Here is a 22841-nt window from a genome sequence, read left to right on the forward strand (position 1 = left end):
AAGAAACACATAGTTTCAAAGGCAGATTTCCATTTTAAATAAATAAATAAATAAATAAAATAAAATAAATGTAAGGCTGTCGGACTCACTCGGGTCCATATAGCCACTTTTGTTCACTTAGTTCAAATTTAGGTTTTCCGTTATCCTATGTACTTCACTAATTTCACTATTTTATTTGTATTTTTAATTTATTTATCTCTTGTTTATTATCACTCTTTTTTTATATCACTTATTATTATTATATCACTTATTGTTGTTATACGATCACAGTTTTTGAATTATTATATGCTCACTTTTATTTCTTTGATATATTTGTAGATCTCTTTATATGTTTTTTTCATTTGCTATTTTAAGAATATTTTTTATGCTCACTTTTTCATTATTAATGCACTTATAGTTTTCTCTTATCTTATTAAATTTTCTGCATTGGATCACTATGTGATTTATATCTTCCACGGTTTCGCACTTATAGCATAATTCTGTGTCCTCTTTTTTTATTAGTTTTAGAAACTTTTTGTCACAGCAATGTCCACTTCTAATCCTTTGGATTATTTTTATTTGATCACTTCTTAAATTAATATTTTTGAACCATAGTTTTTTTTTCTAATATTCCTTGTCTGATGTCATGGTTGAATTTTCCTTTAGTTTCACAATTTTTTTTCCACAAATTTGTCCATTTTTTCCACATAAATTCTTTTCTTGTTCTGTCCACCTCTTTTCTACTTAAGCTACATTCGATGCGTATCCCATCCTTCGTTGCTTCCTTAGCTGCTTTGTCAGCTCTCTCGTTTCCTTTAATATTTATATGCCCAGGGATCCATTGTATGGTAACTTTTATATTTTTATTAGCTCTCACTATTTCTTTAATTTTGTTTTCGTATATTTTTTTACTCTCTTTTAAAAGTGATAAACATGCGCTCTTGGAGTCCGTTAATATAACTATCTCTTCCGCCTTTTTTGCAACACTGAGTTTGATTGCAATAAATATTGCGATGAGTTCTGTTTCTTTGATCGATATTTTTTGTTTTATTTTGCACTTTAACACTTCTTCCGTTTTTTCAAAAAATATTCCAATTCCTGTGTCTTCGTCAATGATGGATCCATCCGTGAATATTCGCTCTTGATCCTTATATTGGTTTATAGTTTCATATGCGTAAGCTCTCAATTCTTCTATACTAGTGTCCTTTTTATTGCTCACTTTATTAACTAACTCTTCTTTGATTATTAGGTTGTCTGGCATTCTTTCACTCTTTCTCCATTCATTTTCTCATCGTCCATCATTTTCTTTTTAGCTATATATCTAGCTGTAGTATTTTCAAGTTCCATTGCTATAGGTAATTCTGCGCTCTCTAGTATAGTGTTTACTGGCGTCGACTTGACAAAACCAAGGATTGTTCTTAGTGCCTGGTTCGCGATTATCTGCAGTTGGTTGCCTAACTTTTCTTCTGGTACTGCATATTGTATTACTGGTGCTCCATAGATTTTTCTCGATTTAACCAGTGCATTGTATACTTCCAACATTCTTTTAGGGCGCTCCCCCCAAATTAGCTTCTTCTTCTTCTTTTGTTTTACGTTTTGGCTGTCGGACTCAATTAGGTCCATATAGCCATTTCGTTCGCTCACTTTAAATTTTATTTTTTTTTTTCATTTATCACTTTCTTTTATTTTTTAACGTTCACTGTTTTTTTTAATTATTATATGCTCACCTTTATTTATTTAATGAATTAAAATATGTCTTCTTTGTCTTTTGCTTTGCTTTTCCATGAAGTTTTTATGCTCATTCTTTCATTTTTTATCCCATTATATCATTTACTCGTCTCTGACTAAATGCTTTGCACTGATTCTAAGCTCCACGTTAATATATTTTCACCGTCATATTCCCTATTTTGTGATCTTCTTGAGTTCTTCTATTTAATGTTTGAAGGCTTCCTCTGGTCTTGGTCACCAAGATTTTCCTTCCGGTCTAAATAACTTTGTGCTCCCAGTTTATTGCTTCCTCTAGTATCTAGTTCTTTTCCAATATCATCTGGTTGTTCCCACATTGAAAAATTTGCAACACTTCTCGCCGGTGGAGGTTTTTCTGCTTGCTTTTGCATGAATTCATTGGGGACGCCGTCGGATTTAACCTCAAATTTTATTTCTCTTACTGATTTCACTCTGAATCTAATTTCCTTATAAAATTTCTACTCAAATTTAATCATTGTGCTTTTAACTTTAATTTGGACACTCATTTTATATGATATAGCACTAATTTTTATCAATATCATAATTTTCTTTATGCTCTGAATTCAATATGGACTTATCGTCGCGCTCTTTTTTCGGACTTCTCTTCACAGATTTCGTCCGGCGATGCCAGCGCTATCGTGGCATTCCGAAAAAGTTTCAGTAAAAATATGCAAAATGTCAACGTGAGTTTTTATATTCGACGCTCCACAGTATTTTGTACATCAATTCATGGTTTATTGAGAGTTTAGGAGGTGGTCAGTAGATCTAGGAATTTGTGGACAATGGTAAGTAGTTTGTTGGGCGATGTAGAGTGAAGAATAATGGGATATTTGTGTGTTCCGGAATAGGTTGCTGAGGGAGAAGAATGTCCGGATGCGAGGGAACCCACGGCGGAGGAGATCAAGGAACAAGGGAATCAATGTGTACGCGCTGGGAACTACAAGGAGGCAATTCTCCACTATTCGCAAGCTATTAAAATGAGCCCAAATCCCGATGCCACACTCTTTAGCAATCGATCCTTGGCATTTCTGAAGATGAAGCTCTTCTACTATGCCAATGAGGATGCTGACAGGGCTATTCAACTCCGTCCTGACTGGGCTAAGGGCTACTTCAGACGTGGGGAAGTCCAAACAGCAGCTGGACACTATGAAACGGCTCTTCTGTCGTATGGAAGGGCACTTCACTTGCAGCCAAATGACATTACCATCATAAATGCTGCCCAAAAAGTGGCCAGTCTTAGCAGTAAGGAAGCCAAGATGACTAAGAGACTTCCATGGATCTTTGTAACAGCTGGCGCCTTTCTCGGTGTGATAATATCCCTGGCGGATAGTTTTTTGGCAGAAACTTCTTCTCTCAATACGTTTCTAGCATTCCTTCTTACATTAATATTTTCTCTAATGGGATACGGCATCTACCGGATGTATAGGTACATGGTGAATTTACAAAGGAAGGGAAATCTTGAGCCCCCAGTTGATCTTCTTGAAGGTAATACAAATATTGATCTTTAAATACTGTCCCATCAATTTTTAATTAATTTTTTGTTTGTGTAGATTTTCAGAAACAGGAAGAAACTGAAGAGGCACCAGAAACCGGAAGTGCTACGACCACCCGCAATAGATACACGAAAGCTCAGGCAAGGCAGCGCTTTCGAAAGGGAAAACCCTAATAATGTGTATACTTTCCAGTGAAGCATGCATATGAAAAGATAATGTTTATTTTATGAAATATAAGAGCGCGAAAAATTCCAAGGATTTCGCCACCATTGACGTGATTTTATTTTAAAGGTCGCGGGAAAACAAAAATGCCTGGCCAGGAATTGCAATTTTTTCTGTTAAAGCTGGATTCACATGATGAAAATTTGCATGAGAAATTTTAATTTGTAATTCTCAATTTAATTCCCAATTGTTCCCAATTTCAAATCAAATGCTCGCGCGACAAAAATCAGCTGTCAAATCAATTGTGCGGTGCGCGTGAAACAAATTTGTTTCTTTTCGTGAGTAAAAATTCACGGAGGAGAGAAAAATACAGAATATTTGGGCAGAGAGTATTCCAAGGATTCCAAGCATTGCCCTCGTATGTGATATCTTGGTGGAATGTGTGTGCATTTGTACAGAAAGGCTCAGGTTTGAGATGTGTCATGTGGAGTACAATGTTATCCCGAAAGATAACCCAACAACACGGAGGAATCAGGACAGGACCATCAGCAAAACATGGAAGAACCACTCCAACAATAGAAGTGCTGTTTTTCCACGAGAACTCAAGAATTGAAATGTCCGGAATTGATTTTGAAGGAAACTTGTGTGGTGTCAGCATCGCATCCGGAGAGAAGTTGCACCTGAACCGCAAAACCTCGGGGAGGATCTCTCACGCTCTCACCAGTTGTAACAAGTAAGAAATTACGATTACTGTTTGTTAACTGCGAAAATTTGACAGCTGATTTTTGTCGCGCGTGCATTTGATTTGAAATTGGAAACAGTTGGGAATTAAATTGAGAAATAAAATCATCTTTATGAAAAATTTCTATGCAAAAGTGCGTAAGCCTCAGCCAATCAGATTGCTCTATTTTGGTTTACGTTTACGTATTTTTTCTTATGCACTTTTTCATCATGTGAATGAGGCTTAAGGATAATTAATTTTAGACACATTTCCACATTTCATGAGGAAACTTTTAGTCAAAGTAGTGGAATTTTTTTAATGGATTGAGAAAATAAGTTCTTGCTTGGATTTTTTGGAGTTTTTCTTATGAGAAAATGTGTTTTCCGGAATTCGCCGCTGTTCGCCACCAGTGGGATCAGAGTGTGAAGTTGGCTGCTGGCTGTCACGTTGACGCGGGATTTTTGACAGATAGTCAGTCTGTTGACGGGCTGCGCGACACACGGTCGCTGGTGTAAATTTTTCTCACAAGGAAGACATAGAAAGGAGGAAATTTGAGAGAAAATCAAGAGTGAAGGTTTTTTGTTTTATTTTTCCTAATTAATTTTTTGGTTTCCTCATAAGAGACAGGATAGAAAAGACTGTGGTGTGTGTGTGTGAAAAGGTCACTGGCGTAGACGAAGAGAAAAAAAAAGTGAATGAGTGAATTTTTCATGGCAAACTCTTCAATGACCCCCATAGCGACAGAAGATTAGCAACTTTGAAATTAAATTCTCCATATTTGATGGACTTTCGCTGCAATTTTTCAACGGAAAAATACATCCCCAAAGCAACTGGTGATTGGAGTGGTATGGTGAAATAGTGTTATAGAGAAGGAATTAATTGAAGAAGAGAAAAAAGAAAAAGAAATTGGCAATAGAAAGAAGGGAAAGAGAGTTTTGAAGGAAGCCCAGTTTTGGGAGACATTTTGCCATATTTGGCAAATTGTTCCTGCCTATTTGTGCTGTGGATTCAATTGAGAGGAGATTCCACTGTGGTGTGGTGTTAATAAAGTGGCCCACCTCATCCAGCAATCGTAGCAAATTGGAAAGGTTTTTTTACGTGGCACATTTGAAAGCAAGTCAAGATGGCCGCCCTGTGCACTGGTATTTCTTACGGATTGTCGCAGATACAAAATACCAGCACGACCACGGATGGCAAGGAGTTGATATTTGTCAAGTTGACCGACTCTGCTTATCGTGCCATTGAGGAATTTCAGCGGAATCAAGTGAGTTTTAAAATCATTCCTTTTTTTATTCATTGCCACCATCTTTGTGCGAAAAAGAAAAGTTATTGGTTGGTGGGGAGGGGGAGCAGTAGGTGGAAGTGTGTGTGTGAGAGACCCTCGGAGCTGTCAAAGTTGCCTTTGTGTGTGTGCAGAGATAAATTTCGTTGATCCTGGGTCTATTCAGAGGAACCAACATTTAAGGAAAAAGTCGTTTTTCTGCTTTTGTAGTGGTAGTCGCCAGGATTTGAAAAATACCTCGCCGAGATTGCTTTTTAAAGTCGATTTGTGAAGTTTAATTAATGAAATTTCAATAAAAATTATTGTCAACATAAAGAAAATAGTTTTTAGAATTAGTTTAGTGACAAAGAATTGGTTAAAAGACGTGATTTAATAGCAAAAATAAGCTAAATATGGGTCGCCCAGCGATTTTTGCAACATTTCATAATTCTTGGAAAATTATGAAAAATATGTGGAATATCGGTGATTTATGAATTGGAATAGAAAATTGGTGAGTTTTGGAAGCACTTGTGTCTATTTATTTTTTGAATTGTCCGTGGAAAATCCTCAGGAAAATGTCTTGAAAAGGTGCTTGCGTTGCTCGAAGAAATGCACCAAAACGGTTCAGTTGTCAAATAGAAGATGGCGGACGGTGTCCTTTGCGACATTTCTGTTTGATGTTTTTCACGTAATTTTGCACGGATGTAACCAAATTTCCGTAGTAAGTTCATTAAAAATTATTAAAGAAGTGACCAATGAAGAGATTTGTGGGAAAATTCTGTGATTTTCATTGTTTTTTCTTGTGTTTTTTTAGTGTGAAAATTACCCTGAAAAAAATAGCATGCAGACCATATTTGTCGTCTGTTTTGGGGCTCTTGGGGGCTTTTTTAAGTCATCCTGACATTATATCTTTTTGGAAAAAGGCCCTAGAAGTTCTAGGTAGACTTCCAGATAATCTGTGTGCTGTTTCGAAGTCCTCCGGACACTGAAATTCATTCCATTAGATCACCAGAAGTGACTCAAGAGAAATCCCTTTTATCCTTCTAGAAACGGATAAATCTCACATTTTTTACACTGTAAGGATTCTAGAATAGTTTCTTTTTCTTTGCAAAGGAAGAAAAGAATAAAACTCTTAAAAGAAACATAAAAATTTTACAATTTTCCATCAGTGTTTGTTAACGAACTGTCTTATGGTCTCAAAAAACCCTGCAACTGTCACAAATTTATCACAATTATCTAATTTTTATATTTATTGGTTCTATTTCAACAAAACTAAGTAAGAAGAATTCCTCAAGAATAAGAAAAATTCCTAAAAACATTTAAAAAAATACAGTAGAGTCTCCTAAATTCGAACGCTCGGGGGGTATTTTTGACATTTCTCACCTCCCAAATTCGAACGATTTTCTCAAAACCAACGAAATTTGTGTGAGATTAAATTGTACTTTCAATCAAATTCCCGTACTTTCTCGCAACTTTTAGTGGTAACATACTTCCCTTTCATTTTACATGACCATAAAGTATGTAAACATTCAGGAAGAAGCACATAAATACAATTTTCATTCACCAAGAATACGAACTTTCTGACATAACCTCACAATTGACATTTTGAATCCAAACGTCGTTCGAATTTGAGAGATTCAGATTTGAGAGACTCTACTGTAAATGCAACATCAGCCTCTTTTTTTAGTGTTGCCAGATTCGAATGCAAAAATGACTTTTTCCTTTAGTAGTGGTTCCTCTGGTCTATTCCACAATATTTAAAAAATCTTTTATCACCTTTTTTGGTTCTGCGAAAATTTTTCAAAGGTTTTCACTTAAAAGTCACATTGATGATTTTACAAAAAAAATCCGATTTTTTTGCAACGTGCAAAATAGATAAGTTTCTATCTAGATTACGCATAAAAATAATATCTTTTTTATCACAATAGATAATTGATTGGATTCTGAAAATAAGGAGTGAATTCTAAAGACTTGGAATTGTTCAAAAAGCCCGAAAATTGTATAAAAATGATTTGAATATAGAGGCCGGATTTACCTGAACTATGCACCCTCAAAATGACTCATTTTTGGCAAATTTTTAACTTACGATTGGACAGGGGGACAGGGTCAATAGATCCATTAGGATTAGACCTTAAAAAAAACAATAAAACCATTTTTTTTACAAGTTATCAGCCTTTGGGAATTAGCCTAAACTCCATATTGCAACCTATCTTAGGGAAAGTTCTTTAAATTATTTTTAATTGTTAAGAATTTCCACTAAAATTGTTCGTGGGGTAATTTTCACTTGTGTGCTGAATCTGTGCTTTAATTCAATTCAAGAAAACTTTATTAAAATTACACAATGCAACAAATTGACAATTTTTTATTGCACGTGGATTTCATATGGTACGTTTGATACGAGTCGGGTATCCTGATTATGATTGCTTCAAACTTTGTAAAATAACACGATATTTCTAAAAACAAAATCCTTGTGGGAAGAAACAAGGTTTAGTTAAAAAATCTCAAGAATTTTAGAGAGAATTTAAAACAAAAAAATCAAGAAAATTATGTACTCTCTTCAGTACACAAACAATGCGTCTAATTCTAATGCATCTGGCACATCTTTTAGTTCAGTCTAATTTCATGAAATCAAATTTCGCGTCCCTTTCTTTCTCAACAGATTTGCATAAGTCTATTCCATTCCTTCGAACACAAAATTGGGATGAAACGGATGAACTTAATTTAATTTTGTGTAATATTAAAAAGAAAAAGAAGAGTGCGAAAGGGTAGGATAGACATATCCAAAGCTTTTAAGAAAGAAAAGGATGTGAATTTCGATTACAAGAATTTTTCTGATCTAAAAAACGAGCCAGAGCCGTTAGGACTAGATTTCGTGCATAGAAGACACCCCGGTCCAGTCACTCTAAATGCCTTTTTTTATTTTTGAAAAAAAAAACAATTGTTATTAATAATATTAAAAGAGCAAACACAAAAAAAATTAAAGAAAATTGTGACGTGGGAGCAAAACCAAGAACAGTTTCTTAATCAGGAGACTCGATCGACTGTACCAACTGTAACATGTGAGGTTCGTGTTTAGATATTTCCTAGTTTATTTAATAGTTAATATTTGTTAGTTAGTTTAAGTTTTCGTTACTCTGGTCCTTAGGCATTCGGCCAGGGGCCCATTATGTCTAATAAAAGATGAAGCTATTTTTAACTTTTCCTTGTAAAAATTTTTGCAGATGTTCCATCGCGACTTAAACAAATTTGGTCGTAGTTCTTGTATTATTTCGGCGTGCATTATGAAATATATATTTCAAAAAAAAAAGGGTCCCGGTCGAAATCCTGAACGTCAAAATGCTGAAAGCCAAAATCCCGAACGCCAAAATTCCGAAAACCAAAATTCGTAAAAGTGTCATAGCACCTAGCAAAGCACAGGATACCTATAGCATAGCAAGGGAACTTTTCTGTGTTGGGAAATTATTCTACAGTTTATCCTCCATATAATTTCATCCCTTTCAGTATTTTAAATATTTGGGATTTTTGCTTTTGGGATTTTGGCTGCTTCCGATTTTAAGATAGCTTTTAACGCACAATTTCGGAATATATTAATCTGATTCAGTGCCTCTATGCAAAAATGCATGGAAAAGTGAATGTCGAGAGGACTTCGCCTTCGGCACACCTCTTAGCTAGGTATAATTTCATGAAATCAAAATTCGCGTCCCCTTTTTCTTAAAAGATTTGCATAAGTCTATCCCACGTTTTCGTTCTCAAAATTGGACTGAACTAAATTTAATTTGGTGTGATGTTCAAAAAAGAAGATTGCGAAAGTGTAAGATAAGCATATGCAAAAATTTTTCTAGAAAAGAAAGGGGTGTGAATTGTGAATTTTGACTATGAAATTTTCCTGATCTAAAAGCTGTGCCAGACAGACCCTTTTGGAAATATTTTTTTTTAGGTTTTGAATTCTTAAATCGTTACAAATAAAATAATTAAATTGAATAAATAAAACAGTAATCGATAGATTTCGTTAAATTCTTATTATTTACATTCAGTGATAAATTTTTTTAATTTTAATTGTAATTTTTTAAAGAATAAATGCTTCAATAATTATGCTGAATGGAAATTTTAATATAAACCACCCTACTTTCTTTTCAAATTCAATAATTAATGAAAAAACTTTTAAGCCTTTGTTTACAAGAAAAAATTGAGAGTATAATATAATTTCATTATCCTTTGGTTCGGAATAGTAAATTTTTACATTGTTAATTCGTTGATTCTCGAATAAAGGAAGCTTATCAAAATTAAAGATTTCTTATTCGTAATATAAGGTTAATGACAAAAACGCTTTAAATATTATAATCTTACCTCATTTTTTTCAGTATTAAAACGATTAAACGTCCTTCCGACTACCTTTAAAATTGAAAAGAACTCGCAGAAGCTTGACATTTTTATTTCAGCTTACATTATTGTAAAACTTGTTGCGTTTTAGCTTAACACATTAGAAAATATGTGATTACTTTGAATTTAAATATCTTTGTATATTAATCATAAGTTTAATATAATATTTTTTAATGTCGATTATAGATTTTACGTTTAAATTTTTAGTTTTCAATCATAGTTATGATTTGAAAGTGAAAAAAATAGGCGGAAGTTGAGCATCTTTGAATTGATTTATTTAGCTTTAGAAACCTACTGTGAAGCTAAATTACATTATGATAAGTCTAGTTTTCTTTTCAAAAATATGATAAAAAATCATTTTCAAAGGTACCCCAATTTAAAGATATCCCACTTCTCTCTACTAGAAAATTTGTCCTCAGTAAATCAGATTTTTGTTTAATATAGAATTCGAAATGAAAGATTATTGTAAAAGATTTGTACACAGGTACCAGACCTTTTAGAATTTATCACTAAACATTAGTTAACATTTAGTTTTTCTGTAATACTGAAAATTAAATTTTCTCAGTATTCAATAATCTTGCTTTTTATTGATTTCATTAACTTTTGTGGGTGAACTACAATCAGTTTTTCAAGAAAATAAAAAGACTTGCTATCGAATGCTAAATTATTTTTTGTTCTTGCAAATTTAAAGTTTAAAGTGTATATTTTGGAAGGTAAAAAAAAATATTTCGCAAGGTAATGTTTGAAGGAAAAGAAGCTTTTCGTATTAGCAGGAACTCCGAGAGAACTTTTCAAAGTTTCACGAACATGCTTAAGAATTAGCACTTTGCATTTGCTATATATCTCTTTAAAAGTGAATTACGAAATGAGTTCTTTTTTTTTTAATACTGCCAATAAAGTACTAATCTTACTATTTTAAAGATTTTTAAATTCAGTGAATAAAAGTACAATTTGTTCATATTAAAAGTAGAATTGGTTTTCAATAAAATCCTGCGAAAAAAACATTCCGCAATATAAGTTAAATTACATTGAAAGTTCTTTAAGAAGGCAAATTCTTGTGAATGGCAGAAAATAAAAGATTTCCTGCGCGAGATTTCCCGAAAAACTGGTCTCGTTGGCACAGACAAATAACTTTCGTGTGTAATTCAACAAGCCCCACATACACACGTTGGTGTTTTTCCAATCTCACAAACAAAAGTTTTTAGTGTTCATATACTATGCCACCTTCATAAGTATGTGCTGGGGGGATAAAGTGGGCAAAAATTGCAATGTTGGGGATATTGGATAATTTTTTTTCTTCCAACAGACATTCCAAGTAATATTTTAGTTTAGGCTACTTATATAAATGTCCTCAATGAAAGAGTGTTTTCCTTTTTTTTCTTGTCTTTTCTTTATGATATACGGACTTTTTGCCCTGAGATTGGGTCAATATTTATATAAAAATCTACAAGTTTTGCTTAGTATGCTAGTAAAATATTTTTGACACACTGACAAATATTTTATCTTACATTTTGATGGTATGTTTTGTATGTGTGTTAGGAGAGTTGAGAATCTTTGAAAATTCTTATCAGTAAATGGCAGTATTGTGACTATATCTCTAAAGAGTATTCAGTGTGATAAGATGGAGGAAAAGTGATCGGAATTGAAGTTGTCATATGGCCGCTTCCATCAGCTAGTATCGTATAATAATAATAGTGCTGGCACAACAATCCATAGAAGAACTAGGTCTTCCCGCAATGAGAGTTCGGATCATGCATTATTATTTGTTTCTTATACAGAGATTGGGTTGTCAGTCCCATGCCGCTTAGAATCAAGTGTAGTGACACTTGGCGCAGGCTTTTAACCCTCTAACGGTATTTTCTTTAATATGCGAAAACAAGTTCTAAAACAATGTTTTCTAGGATAATTATGATCCAATAAAGTCGAAAAAACCATCCATTCTTCATTATCTCTTATAGTTTAGGCGCTAGGTGAGAAAATATAAAAAAAAATCTTTTTGCTTCTAAAATTCACATTTTTAGTTTTTTCAAATTTTTTAAATAAAATAGTTTAAATAGTTTAAATAAAATAAATAAAATAGTAGAATGACATATCTTTCAGTAAAAAATAAATTTATTTTAGTCAGATTATTTTAACTCTTTCCGGACCGCAGCATATGCTGCAAAACAATTTCACAATTTTTTAATCAAAAATATCCAAGCTCAGGAATTAATTAGGATCCTGCAAAAAATATCTTACATTTGGACATCTTTATAGTTTGTAATCATCCACAAGAATCGGATTTTTATCTGTTCTAAATAATTAAAAAACATTGTTTTTCATGGAATATTCATATGCTTCTTTGGGTACTACAGTCCCAAAAGAGACGAAAGAGTTAAATCGGTATTTTTATAGAAATTGGAAATGAGTTTTTTTGCACAAATATTTTTTGTTGCTTTTTCTCTGACCTGTCACACAAAACTGGGAATAGCAACAAAACGAAGAGTCAAAATGAGTTCAAACTTTCAAGAAATGTTTATAAGGCTTTTACCGATATATAGCACTTTTAAATAAAACCTTTATTGTCGCTGTAAATGTGATTTTTGTGAAGACCGCCTGGAGGCGGTTTTACCCGTTAGAGGGTTAAGCTTCGTATACACTCTGGCTTCGAACACTTCATATATTTCCCATATTTCCCATATTTCTATATATTATATTATATTATTTATATAATTAGTCCAGTGAATGAATGAATAGTAATGTCAATGGTGCACATTAGCAAAAAAGAGAACCGCCTAAAAAATAGAGGCTGGTACGAGAACGGGTTTCGGCATAAAAGTGGTACTTCAGTCGATACAAATATTCACTGTCACTGATCCAAACACGCACCTAGATGGGCTGTTTTGACATAGTAGCGGTACTATGAGTGATGCTGGCTTCAGACCTAAGATTTGGCCCAGTTCCTGAGGGTTTCAAAATTCGAAATAGCAACCAATTTTACTGCTTTTTCAAAACTTAATATGAGCCCAATCACAAGTAGATTTTGAATCTCCAATAGTGTCTTGGATGAAAGGTAAATGGAACTCTATTTGCACAAAAAGTCGTTGATGTTCGAAGAATTCAAATTCAATTTCGAATTTTCATACTAAATATTCGAACAAGGTGGGGAAAATTTATCAAATATCACACTAAAAAGCTGGCAAAAGAGTTACTCAGTGATTATGGAGTGATTGAGTAATGGGACAAGAACAGTTAGCGTCGTTGTTCTGTTTTATTCCTCAAAACAATATGAAGACCGTCACATTTTCACACTTGAGAACTTCGAAATTCGAACAGGATGTATCTCAGCCACCTTGCGGAATTATCTAAAAGTAAGAAAGTCTCTTTTTTGGATCTTCAAATAGATTTTCGAATTTTTCAAGATCTACTTCTGTACGGAAAGAATGGATCATTCGATCATAATATCCAATCTTAAGTGATAATTTTCCATAAAATCTTGATTGATAAGAAATTAGAGAAGGTAAGCCATATGGCTAGCCTTAGGTTTGAAGCCTGTATGAGACAGCTGCACACAGAGCTGTGACATGGAGCGGTTAGACGTGTCGGGGGTTAAGATAGAATAGAAGTGGGGAAGCAAAAGGGGCGCAATTGTGGCCTCGATCCATCGGTAATCCGAAATAGAGAATTGACTCTTAGCAAAATCTTAAATGCTATTGGGGAAACCAGGGTTTAGTCAGATTTTCAGATATCCTAATATATCTAGATGAAATCCTAAATGGACTCAAAATGAACTCTAATATTAGTCCAAATTATCTGACTAATCGGGGCAATATTCTAAATATCCTCTTGGTTGGAGTATTTTGTTCAAATTTCAAGAGCTGTCATAAGAAAAGAAGTAGTAGGAATTTGAGGGTTCCGTATGAAAGCATTAAAAATAATTTTGTGTTACACTTAAAAAACAATTACCTATTTTAAATGGGACTTATGGATTAATATAAGTGAAGCATAATTGAAAAAGTCTTATGTATATCGTCCTTATCTTTTACTGAAAAATGAATTTACTGGAAAATGATTCTCTAAGAGAAATATACATTTAATATCGTTTATTTAATTTTAAAATATATCTTTTTTAATAGGAAATTAATAAATAAGTAATTTTTTATAATCATTTCTAAAATTTAATAACAATTATAACAATCGCGGTTTTTTATTTTTTCAATATTTGTTAGTTGAGATTTTTTTTAATACTGTAATGGTGAAGTTTTCGATCTGGGAACAAGAGTTGCTTTAATAGTGAAATGCAAGGTCCCTTTGCTATGACCGTCTGATAAGTTAGCTGGATACAGTAAAATCGATCAAAAAAAATTCAAAGGAAAGTAATTTAATAAAATTAATTTTAGAAGAAGCCCTATGAAAAATGTCTTAAATAAGCTTATGTAAGCATAATACCTAATGAACATTACAGTACTTTAAACCTATCTGTAATAGCTTAAATTTTGTTTATAATGGCTCCGGCACAACTTTTAGATCAGAAAAATTTCATGAAGTCTAAATTTCCGTTCCTTTCTTTCGAAAAAGATTTGCATTCATTAGACTATCCTACTTTTTCGGACTCGAAATTGGACTGAGCTATATTTAATTTGGTGTGATGTTTAAAAGAAGAAGAAGAGTGCGACAGAGAAGTGTGCAAAACTTTTAAGAAAGAAAGGGATGTGAATTTTAATTTTATGTAATTTTCCTGATATGAACGGTGTACCGGTGCCATAATAAATTAATTAAAATTTTGGTACACTTGACTAAAGTTTTAATCCTTGTGCTATTACAAATTCATAATTTTTTATGGTAGAGAATCTTCTTAATGTATGTTTTGATAGGATAGTTTTATGAGGTCGTAGTCTGATAAAAAGGTTAAAAATAGTCAATAAATATCAATTACTGATATTACTTTTACTGATCAATATCAATATACAGTAGAGTCTCGCTATAGGCCATCACTCTATAGTCCACAATTTATCGACCGTTGATTTCAAAACACTGATTTTAAGTTGGGTTATGTTTTTTAGTACGCGACATGCAATGTTGTCTTAATTATTTTAATATTTTTTGGCAAACTTTATTGAGTAGTTGTGATAATTGTGATCCACAATGAAGAGAGCGAGGACAAGTACCACAATCGCAAAGAAAGTGGAAGCCGCCGAGCAATTTCAATACTAAAAATCGTTGATAATTTTAAAAAATTACATGGACTAGTGCGACCCAAGTGTCAAATTTGAAACCAAATATGGACTATAGCGAGACTCTACTGTATATCAATATATCGTATAGCGTCTTTTGGATTAGCTGTAAACACAGTTGGTGATACAACCGACACGATTTGCAGAATATTTTACTAAACACAAATGGTTTTGCCATTAAGAATCGGAATTGTCATTAGGATTCACTGCATTATATTGTTTTTTTTTTTAAACTATATTTGTGTTCTTTTTCGTATGTGATTTATTATTATTTTTGTTTTATTTTTAATAGAATGTGATCATTTGGTATCCTTTGGAAAGATAACGAAGTTTTACTTCAAAAAAGAAACATAGTTGAAAAAACAAGATTATTTACTTTATTTAACAGGTTATAAATTCATTCTGCTTTATTTTTTTTTAAATACTTTAATTGATTTCTGTTTTTTTGATAATGCATCTCTCGGAATTTTGCTTGAGAGAAGGTCTAGTTCCTCTGCAGAATGTTTTGCCAACATTATTATTATTATTATTATTAGTATATTATTTAATAATATACAATGCTGGTTTGAAGGATTTGAGCAAATAAATATTTCCTGTAGTTTACAAAGAGCGCAAACTTATGACTCTTGACTAGTCTTTCAAGTGCAGACACGCTCTCAAAAAGAATTCAAAATAGATAACATAGGCCACACGTCAAAACTTCAACAACTCATTCAAATATTTTGAAATTTACTACTACTTTAATCGAATAATTCAAACATAGGAAAATCTCAAAAAGCCCAGAAATAAGTCAATAAGAGATAGTTATTAATTTGGTATGAAGTAGGTATTAAAGTTATCACTTTTTACATGTCCTTTATAAATTACTGCAGTTTTGAATAATACTTTCACGATATTTGCTAATGAAAGCGACGATTTTTTTTTATTAAATTGATGCCCAATTTCAATAGAATCTATCTTTCGATTGTATTACTTATGTTCGATTGGTTTAACGAGTGATTAATATCGATTTTGGGGATTGTAATGTAATGCACTGCTCAACAAATGGTATAAAAATAAGGCCTATTGTTTCGTGATATTTAAAATTTAGACATTTTTAGTGTGTTTTGGTGGGAAGTGTAAGATCAATCGTGAAATTTCGTCTTACGCGATTGCTACATTACGTGATCGCGAACCACGATCGTGAATTTCAATTCGTTTATGTCTATGTCTGCAAAATTTCAGTGAATTTTGACTTTCTCACTGGTCTTTCATGAACGTGACTCTCCCACTCTTGCTCTTTGAGAGCTTGTACACTTCACGAATAGGTGGGGTGTTCGTATAAAAATTTTCACGTGGAAAATTTAATGTATGAAAAATAAAAAAAAAGAAGCATTTTCCTTGGGGCATATTTGGGTATAATGCAAGGGAAGAAGAAAAGTAGAAATATTGCAAGTCTTACACCAATAAAAAAAATACAATTTCTCAATAGATGAGGCCGTGGATGAAGTAAAAAAAAAAATTAAAGACAGACTCACACAGCGATAATTGGACGATGTGGCGGAAAGAGCTGAAGACAGAGAATGAAGAGAAGAAAAAAAAAATCATGGCATAACACTTTTTCCTAAAACTATGAGAAAGTAACGGTGCCAAATATTTAGGCCACGAACTGTTGATCCTCACTAAATCGGGATGGTTTTCGTGTGGCACTCTCAAGAGACACACTATTGAGAAAATGATGATCATCTGATCACTTCGTCATCTGTGATTGTATGTCGCGATGTTGCGACATGAAGTTTAAGATCATCATGTAGAGCGCGCGTGCGATAAAAGATACCCATTGTCGCATGTAAATACTCTCTAACCCATTAAGACCTGCCGTACAATTAGTTTTACGGAAAAATAGTTATTATGGGTATCATTATTATCTAATATCACTGGAAGATTGTTGGGATAATCTTTAATTCCTCAAGCTTTTCTCCTCTTTACATCCTTGAATACTTTTCTCATCCAAATTTATCTTCCTGTTTCCCGGTCTTCCTTCGTTCCTTCAGCCTTACCGATAGGGCCACGGACTATGTCTTACGCTCCCCTGTGCCCTACGGTGATTAATCTTTAAATTCGAACATCTTTCATTCATTTATTCATTTTCAAACTCTTGTCCAAATCGGATTCGCGGGCATAGGTCATTCAGGTTAGCACGGAGATGTTCGTGGTCGATCCTTAGGCGTTCCAATGCAAGATTCTGAATTTGCCTCAGTCACCTTGTCCTAGGTCTGCCCTGAGGTTGCCGCTCCTTCACAATGCCTTGCATATCTTTCCTGGGGAATCTTTTTTCATTCATTTTCTAAACAAAACCATATCATCGAACTTTTTATCTCTCACTAGAAGCAATTCCTCGACAGGTGATTCACTTAGCCGCCTTAGGTATCGCATCTTGGGACCTTGTACTCGCCATATTACTCAAAAAATACCAATAAATCGTTGAGAATATGAATTTGAATTAAAAAATATAATTAAAAATATACATATTTAGGAATTACTGATCAATTTGGAATTTTTACTGCTACTTTTATTTTTTTTACTGATCTTTTATCTTTTACTGACCGTTTTTAATTAAATACTGCTCTTTTTAACTTGTAATGCTCATTTCGATGCCATTTTCAAAACCGTAAAGATTTGTTGGAAGCAAAAAATAAATTTGAAGGGGACCAATTTAAATCAAATTTCAATTTATTTATATATAAGGTAAATATCCTTGACTCGACCGCTGCTCGACTCGACCACCCTGGGTTCCTCAAGTCGACCAGTAGAAATATTTATTAAATTTATTTAAAATTGCAATAATATTCAGCGAATGGTTTAACATCGTAGGGTCAATTATATCATAAATAATACGAATCAGTTGGAATTTCATACAAATTGACCACAAAAAATCGTAAAAATCATAAAAAGGCGAAGCGTTAAAGAATTTCTTAAATATAAAAATTCGCATTTTTCAATAAATTATGGCATACTTCTTGATATTCTTGACTTTTTATTAAGGAATTACAATTATTACCCGATGTATTAACTAATTACAGATTAGTTGAGGATTTAAATTTAGGGTTTAATCGCAAGTTGAGGACTTTATCTTTATTACGTGCAACGATTTTAGTTACAAGATTAAGTTACATATTTAATTTTATGCCTTAAAATTGAAGGTGTATTTTAAATATCCTGTTCCTCAATCCGACCGGTCGATGAATCATAGGGGAAAGTACTCTCCCTTCGAACGTTCATGCCTTCGAATATTGTGAATTTCTTTTATCTTCTCTAAGAGACTTACACATAATAATCACGTAATTATCAATAATTGATGATAAGCTAACTAATATTACTAGAAATGTGTCAGTCTCTTAGGAAAAATAAAAGAAAATTCACATTATTCGAAGGCATGAACCTTCGAAGGGAGATTACTTTCCCCTAGTAAGTGAAGCATTTTTCACTTGAATGTTGTTCTATTTCTGCAAGAATTCATTAAAGTGAGTTTCCCTATTTTATTTTATTAGTTAATTTAATTTTAAGTGTTATTCATGAAGTGTTAGAAAGCAAAAGTTAAATCCGTGACCTTATTTGTGGTTTATTTTAAGAAAAAAAAAATGGGTGGTTGAGTAGAGGAACCCCATGCGGTCAATTAAGGACCTCTGATATCACAGTGGTCGAGTAGAGGAATATTTCGCATTATTGAAACATTTAATTTCTTTGTAATTTAAAATTAGATTATGACTAAATAAAGTTCACAATTAGAAAGATCTATTCTATAGTTTTATGTAAAAGTCCTATCAAAAAGCACAAATTATAACTTTTTTTTCATAAGTTTTTCACAAAATTTATCCTTAAGTGGTCGACATAGGGTACTTTACCTTATAAAGGTTTTGTGCTAGTGCTCTTAAAAGCAAAAATTCGACAGTTTATTCCTATTAATTAATTTTCTAAAATCTATTTTTTTCGAATAGTTGATATTAAAATTTATTTAACCCTTTAAAGACGAGTAGGACACCGATGTCCCAAAGACAAAAACCATTTTTCTGACTAAAGGACAAAATAACATTCTTTAGTCAAAAAAAATTGTTTTTGTGTTTGGAACACCGGTGTCCCACTCGTCCTTAAAGGGTTAAACTATTTTTTTTTAGGTCAATTTATTTTCCTTCCTCAATAAATCAAAGTTTAAGAATTTATACATAATCAAAGGCTTGAAATAAGACAGTTTAACGACAATTATCAAAAATAATAGAAGGCCTAGGGTTTTACAATGAAAACTAAACTATAAATGACTAAGATAAAATGGCAAAACATTGCAGTTTGAAAAAGACACTCTTGTGATGGACCTTTGAATTCGTGTAGGATATAATGCTAAAAACACTATAATAATAAGATTATTCATAATATTTATTAAATTGATATTGTTTTATAATTTCATGGATATTGTCAAATATAATTTTATGTATAGAAATAATGTTTATTTCTTGCAAATAGCAAATGGCAAGTCGGGCGACATTCTTATACCCAATCCGCAAAAAATTACTCTGACTCAAAAATGACTGGTTTTTGGTGTACAAGAAATGGTCAAAAAGATTACTCCTAATTGGAATCTTAAAAATTAGTCGTATTCGCGTCGTATTTTGGTCACAGCATTACTCAATATTGAATTAGTAATATTATCGTTATTTTACGGTTCTGAAATTTACTCTGCCATGCGGTAACAAAAGCGACTCCAAACGACGGTCTTTTTCCGTACGAAAAATGACGCGCCAAAAATAATGCATTTGGCGTTCTTCTCTACCGCATAGGTACGAAATCGACCTACGCACTTTGAATGAAGACGTTAAATACGTTAAGTACACTTCACAACTTTGTATTGCACTACTAGCGTAGACACTATTTTCTCAACAATTCCTCACATTTTCTGTCGTTTTCTACTACGTTCTATGTAAATTTCTCTATTTTTTCCCCAATTCACTACTCACATTTGCGTAGATTTTTGCCGTTCGACTATTGCTGAATGAGGCATCCGACATGTTGAAAATTTTCCAACTGAATAGCAACAACACTAAAAAATCTTTTAAAATTTTCACTAAATAGGTCTTTTCGACACAAAATTTTAATCACAGGACACTACAGATACGGAGCAAACTCCTAAACCACAAAATTTCATTTTACAAAAAAATGTTTGTGTGTTTATCATGCTAAAAATTGCCTAATTTTCACTTAATTCCTGTTGGCACTGTACTTTTTCGAATCACAACACAAATTTCTACCGGGAGAGCTTTTCCTCCGAATGCACACTATAATATTGTTGAGAAAACACGCAAAAATATCAATTACTTTGCGAATTTACAACACTGAATTGTTCTATTTGCCATTTGACAAGTGAAATTTCCCCTCAGATATACCTAGTGAGGGGAAGATTTTTTATAGGGACACGCACTGAAAGTTACTGGAAGTCGGCGTCATATTTTAGTCGTGAGCGAGTAATTTCAGAGTTATTATGACGCCAAATGACTTCCGTAATTACCGTCATATGATTCCCCACCTACCGTCATTCGACTCTCTGACGACCGTCATAGGACCCGATTTTGGAATCCAGAATACATACATCCAACGGTAACCTTACTCCAAATTGCTATTTGGGATAGAATATCTATCTCTGTATCTAATCTGTCTGCATAGGAATGCTACTGTGTTACTATTGTCGTAGAATTCTATGAGCTGAATTATTTTACCAAAATTTCTGTTTCGTATTTTTTTTTAATAAAGACAGAGAAGTATTCTTTCCCCAATCGCTCAAGGCAGTATTCTGTGTCTTTATTGCGAGATGTCAGAATAATTTTCATACAAAAACTTGTCCAGACAGTCCATTTAAATCTCCGATGAAGCGATAGGTGTTGAAAGTGGACTGAAAAACCTGTAGAATATTTTAACACAGATTTCCGGTCCGTCCCATTTCTTAACTATTGCTGTTTTCATTGTATCCTTTTTGCATTGTGTGACAGAATAGGCAGGGAATTGCACTTCTGAAGAAGGATAATGCTTACGAAATGTACACTTATATATAGTTTATTATACTTTTGACTATATTTTGTTAGATGACTAAAAAGAGCATCAGGGCAAGAACGATTATTTCGGGGATTACCTCGCGAGGCGTAAAATTAGTTTAAATTTTGTCATTTTAACATTTATTATTTTCTCAGATTCTATAGTAAAAATTGCGAAAATTGCAATAGTACAATAACTTGAATATAGTAATGGAATTTTTAAGTGATTGTGTATGCGTGTAACACTACTGCTTTCTATTGTTATTCATTAACATATTCAAAGAAGTATTTACCTGTGGTAAATTCTTTAAAAAAAAAATCATAAAAGATATTCAAGGAGCCAGAGTTTCTTCAACCTTTCCATCTTTCAGGGTGACAATTCCGTGTAGAAAAAAAAAACAAGCCTTCATTTTCTACACGATCTGTATACTAGTGTTATTCAATCAGGATGGAGTTTGTAGCGCACCTTGGACACCTGGCCAATTATTTCTTTCACTCTGCAACATTCACTCAATTTCAAGTCTCTTGTGGCTTTTTTTTGTTTCTCCTTTTCCACCATCTTATTGGAGTCTGGAATGATTTTTTGGCGAACCTTCACAGTGTCTCACCAAAATCATTTCTGTCTCATTCAACTCATGGAGTTTTTTTTATTCGTACTATAGCTAAACGTTTCTCCTTCAGTTTTTGGCAAACAATCATTAAATCCATTAAATGAGGTAGAGACTATGTATTCTTTTTTTTTTCATTTAATGATTTTTGTTTCTATCTGCTATACATTATAAAATTTCTAGCAAATTGGTGAGGTATTTTGCGATTATTTTCGTTGTATTACAATTGTTTTCAGTTGTAGCATGACGAGTATGTCACTCAATGAATATTTCTGGGGAAGTAGTGGAAAGAGAGGATTATACATAGATTTTATTATACATACCTAAAATACTTTTATCATTCAAGTTTGAATTGAAGTTTATAGATATAACATGCACTTTTAATCATAGTTTGGGTTTTTCGGAGTTTCAAGGATGAGAGAATTATCGCCAGAATATATATTGGTCGTCAAAATAATAAAAACGGTTAGAAGAGAGATACAATAGGTACCGACGATTGTATCAACTATTGTCGTATCTCTACATTTGTTTTGTATCTGCATTTGATTTAAATGACAATACAAACGGATGCAGATAGGACGACGGTGCATGCAATCGACGATATGTCTACGAAGATATCGTTAAAGGCCTTAAATATTCGCTGTGATTAGCTGTATTTGTTGTTCTTGGACCATATATGTATTTTAAATTTTATCAGTTTGAATGATTTATGGTTCTCTTAATAAGGAGGGCAAAAACACATTGATTATCAAAAGTTACCGACGTTGTCTAAGCCAGTCTCACAGATTTTTTTCTTCTAATTTTGGTTTGCAATTAAAATGGATACTCTTTCTTTCATAGCAAAAAAGCAAAATTTCGGGAGTGGTTTTTTTAATTTTTGGTTGATTTTCAGTCAAGTCATGTAGCACCGATTTTCCTATATTTTGATTTTTCCTTATGCAAACTTGAAAATACCTTTTCGAGTCATGTTTAATGACCCTGAAAACCAAATCTGATCATCTAGTAATGCTTGCAGATCGGCTCTATCAATTGTTTTTGGTCCTTTTGCCCCCTTCTTGGAAATCGCTCTTTTTGAAATATTCTAACCGATTTTCATAGGTGGTTTTCGATTATGCCTGTTCTTTGTACCAATATCTCTTGGTATTGTGACTGGATATTATTGACAGATAATTATCCTCCAAAAAAACATAGCTTGACTCATCTGTGTAGACTGTAAAAATTC

General features: G+C 32.9%; 2 protein-coding genes across 2 annotated transcripts in view; both read left to right on the plus strand.

The window, feature by feature from the left end:
* The first annotated feature begins 2356 nt into the window (after window positions 1–2356).
* On the plus strand, window positions 2357–3491 carry LOC129803815 (uncharacterized). Its single transcript, XM_055850619.1, has 3 exons — window positions 2357–2510; window positions 2574–3210; window positions 3276–3491. The coding sequence occupies exons 1-3, from the start codon at window positions 2508–2510 to the stop codon at window positions 3389–3391; spliced, it is 756 nt and encodes a 251-aa protein (XP_055706594.1). The 5' UTR covers window positions 2357–2507; the 3' UTR covers window positions 3392–3491.
* A 1069-nt stretch (window positions 3492–4560) lies between these two features.
* LOC129803766 (RNA polymerase II elongation factor Ell) overlaps window positions 4561–22841 on the plus strand; it is a 78250-nt gene continuing 59969 nt past the window's right edge. The window contains exon 1 of the mRNA XM_055850547.1: window positions 4561–5365. Within this exon, the coding sequence (XP_055706522.1) occupies window positions 5225–5365 (141 nt within the window). The 5' untranslated portion in view covers window positions 4561–5224. The remainder of the gene's footprint in view (window positions 5366–22841) is intronic.

Source organism: Phlebotomus papatasi, chromosome 2, assembly GCF_024763615.1.
Source record: "Phlebotomus papatasi isolate M1 chromosome 2, Ppap_2.1, whole genome shotgun sequence".
Taxonomy (NCBI): Eukaryota; Metazoa; Arthropoda; class Insecta; order Diptera; family Psychodidae; genus Phlebotomus; species Phlebotomus papatasi.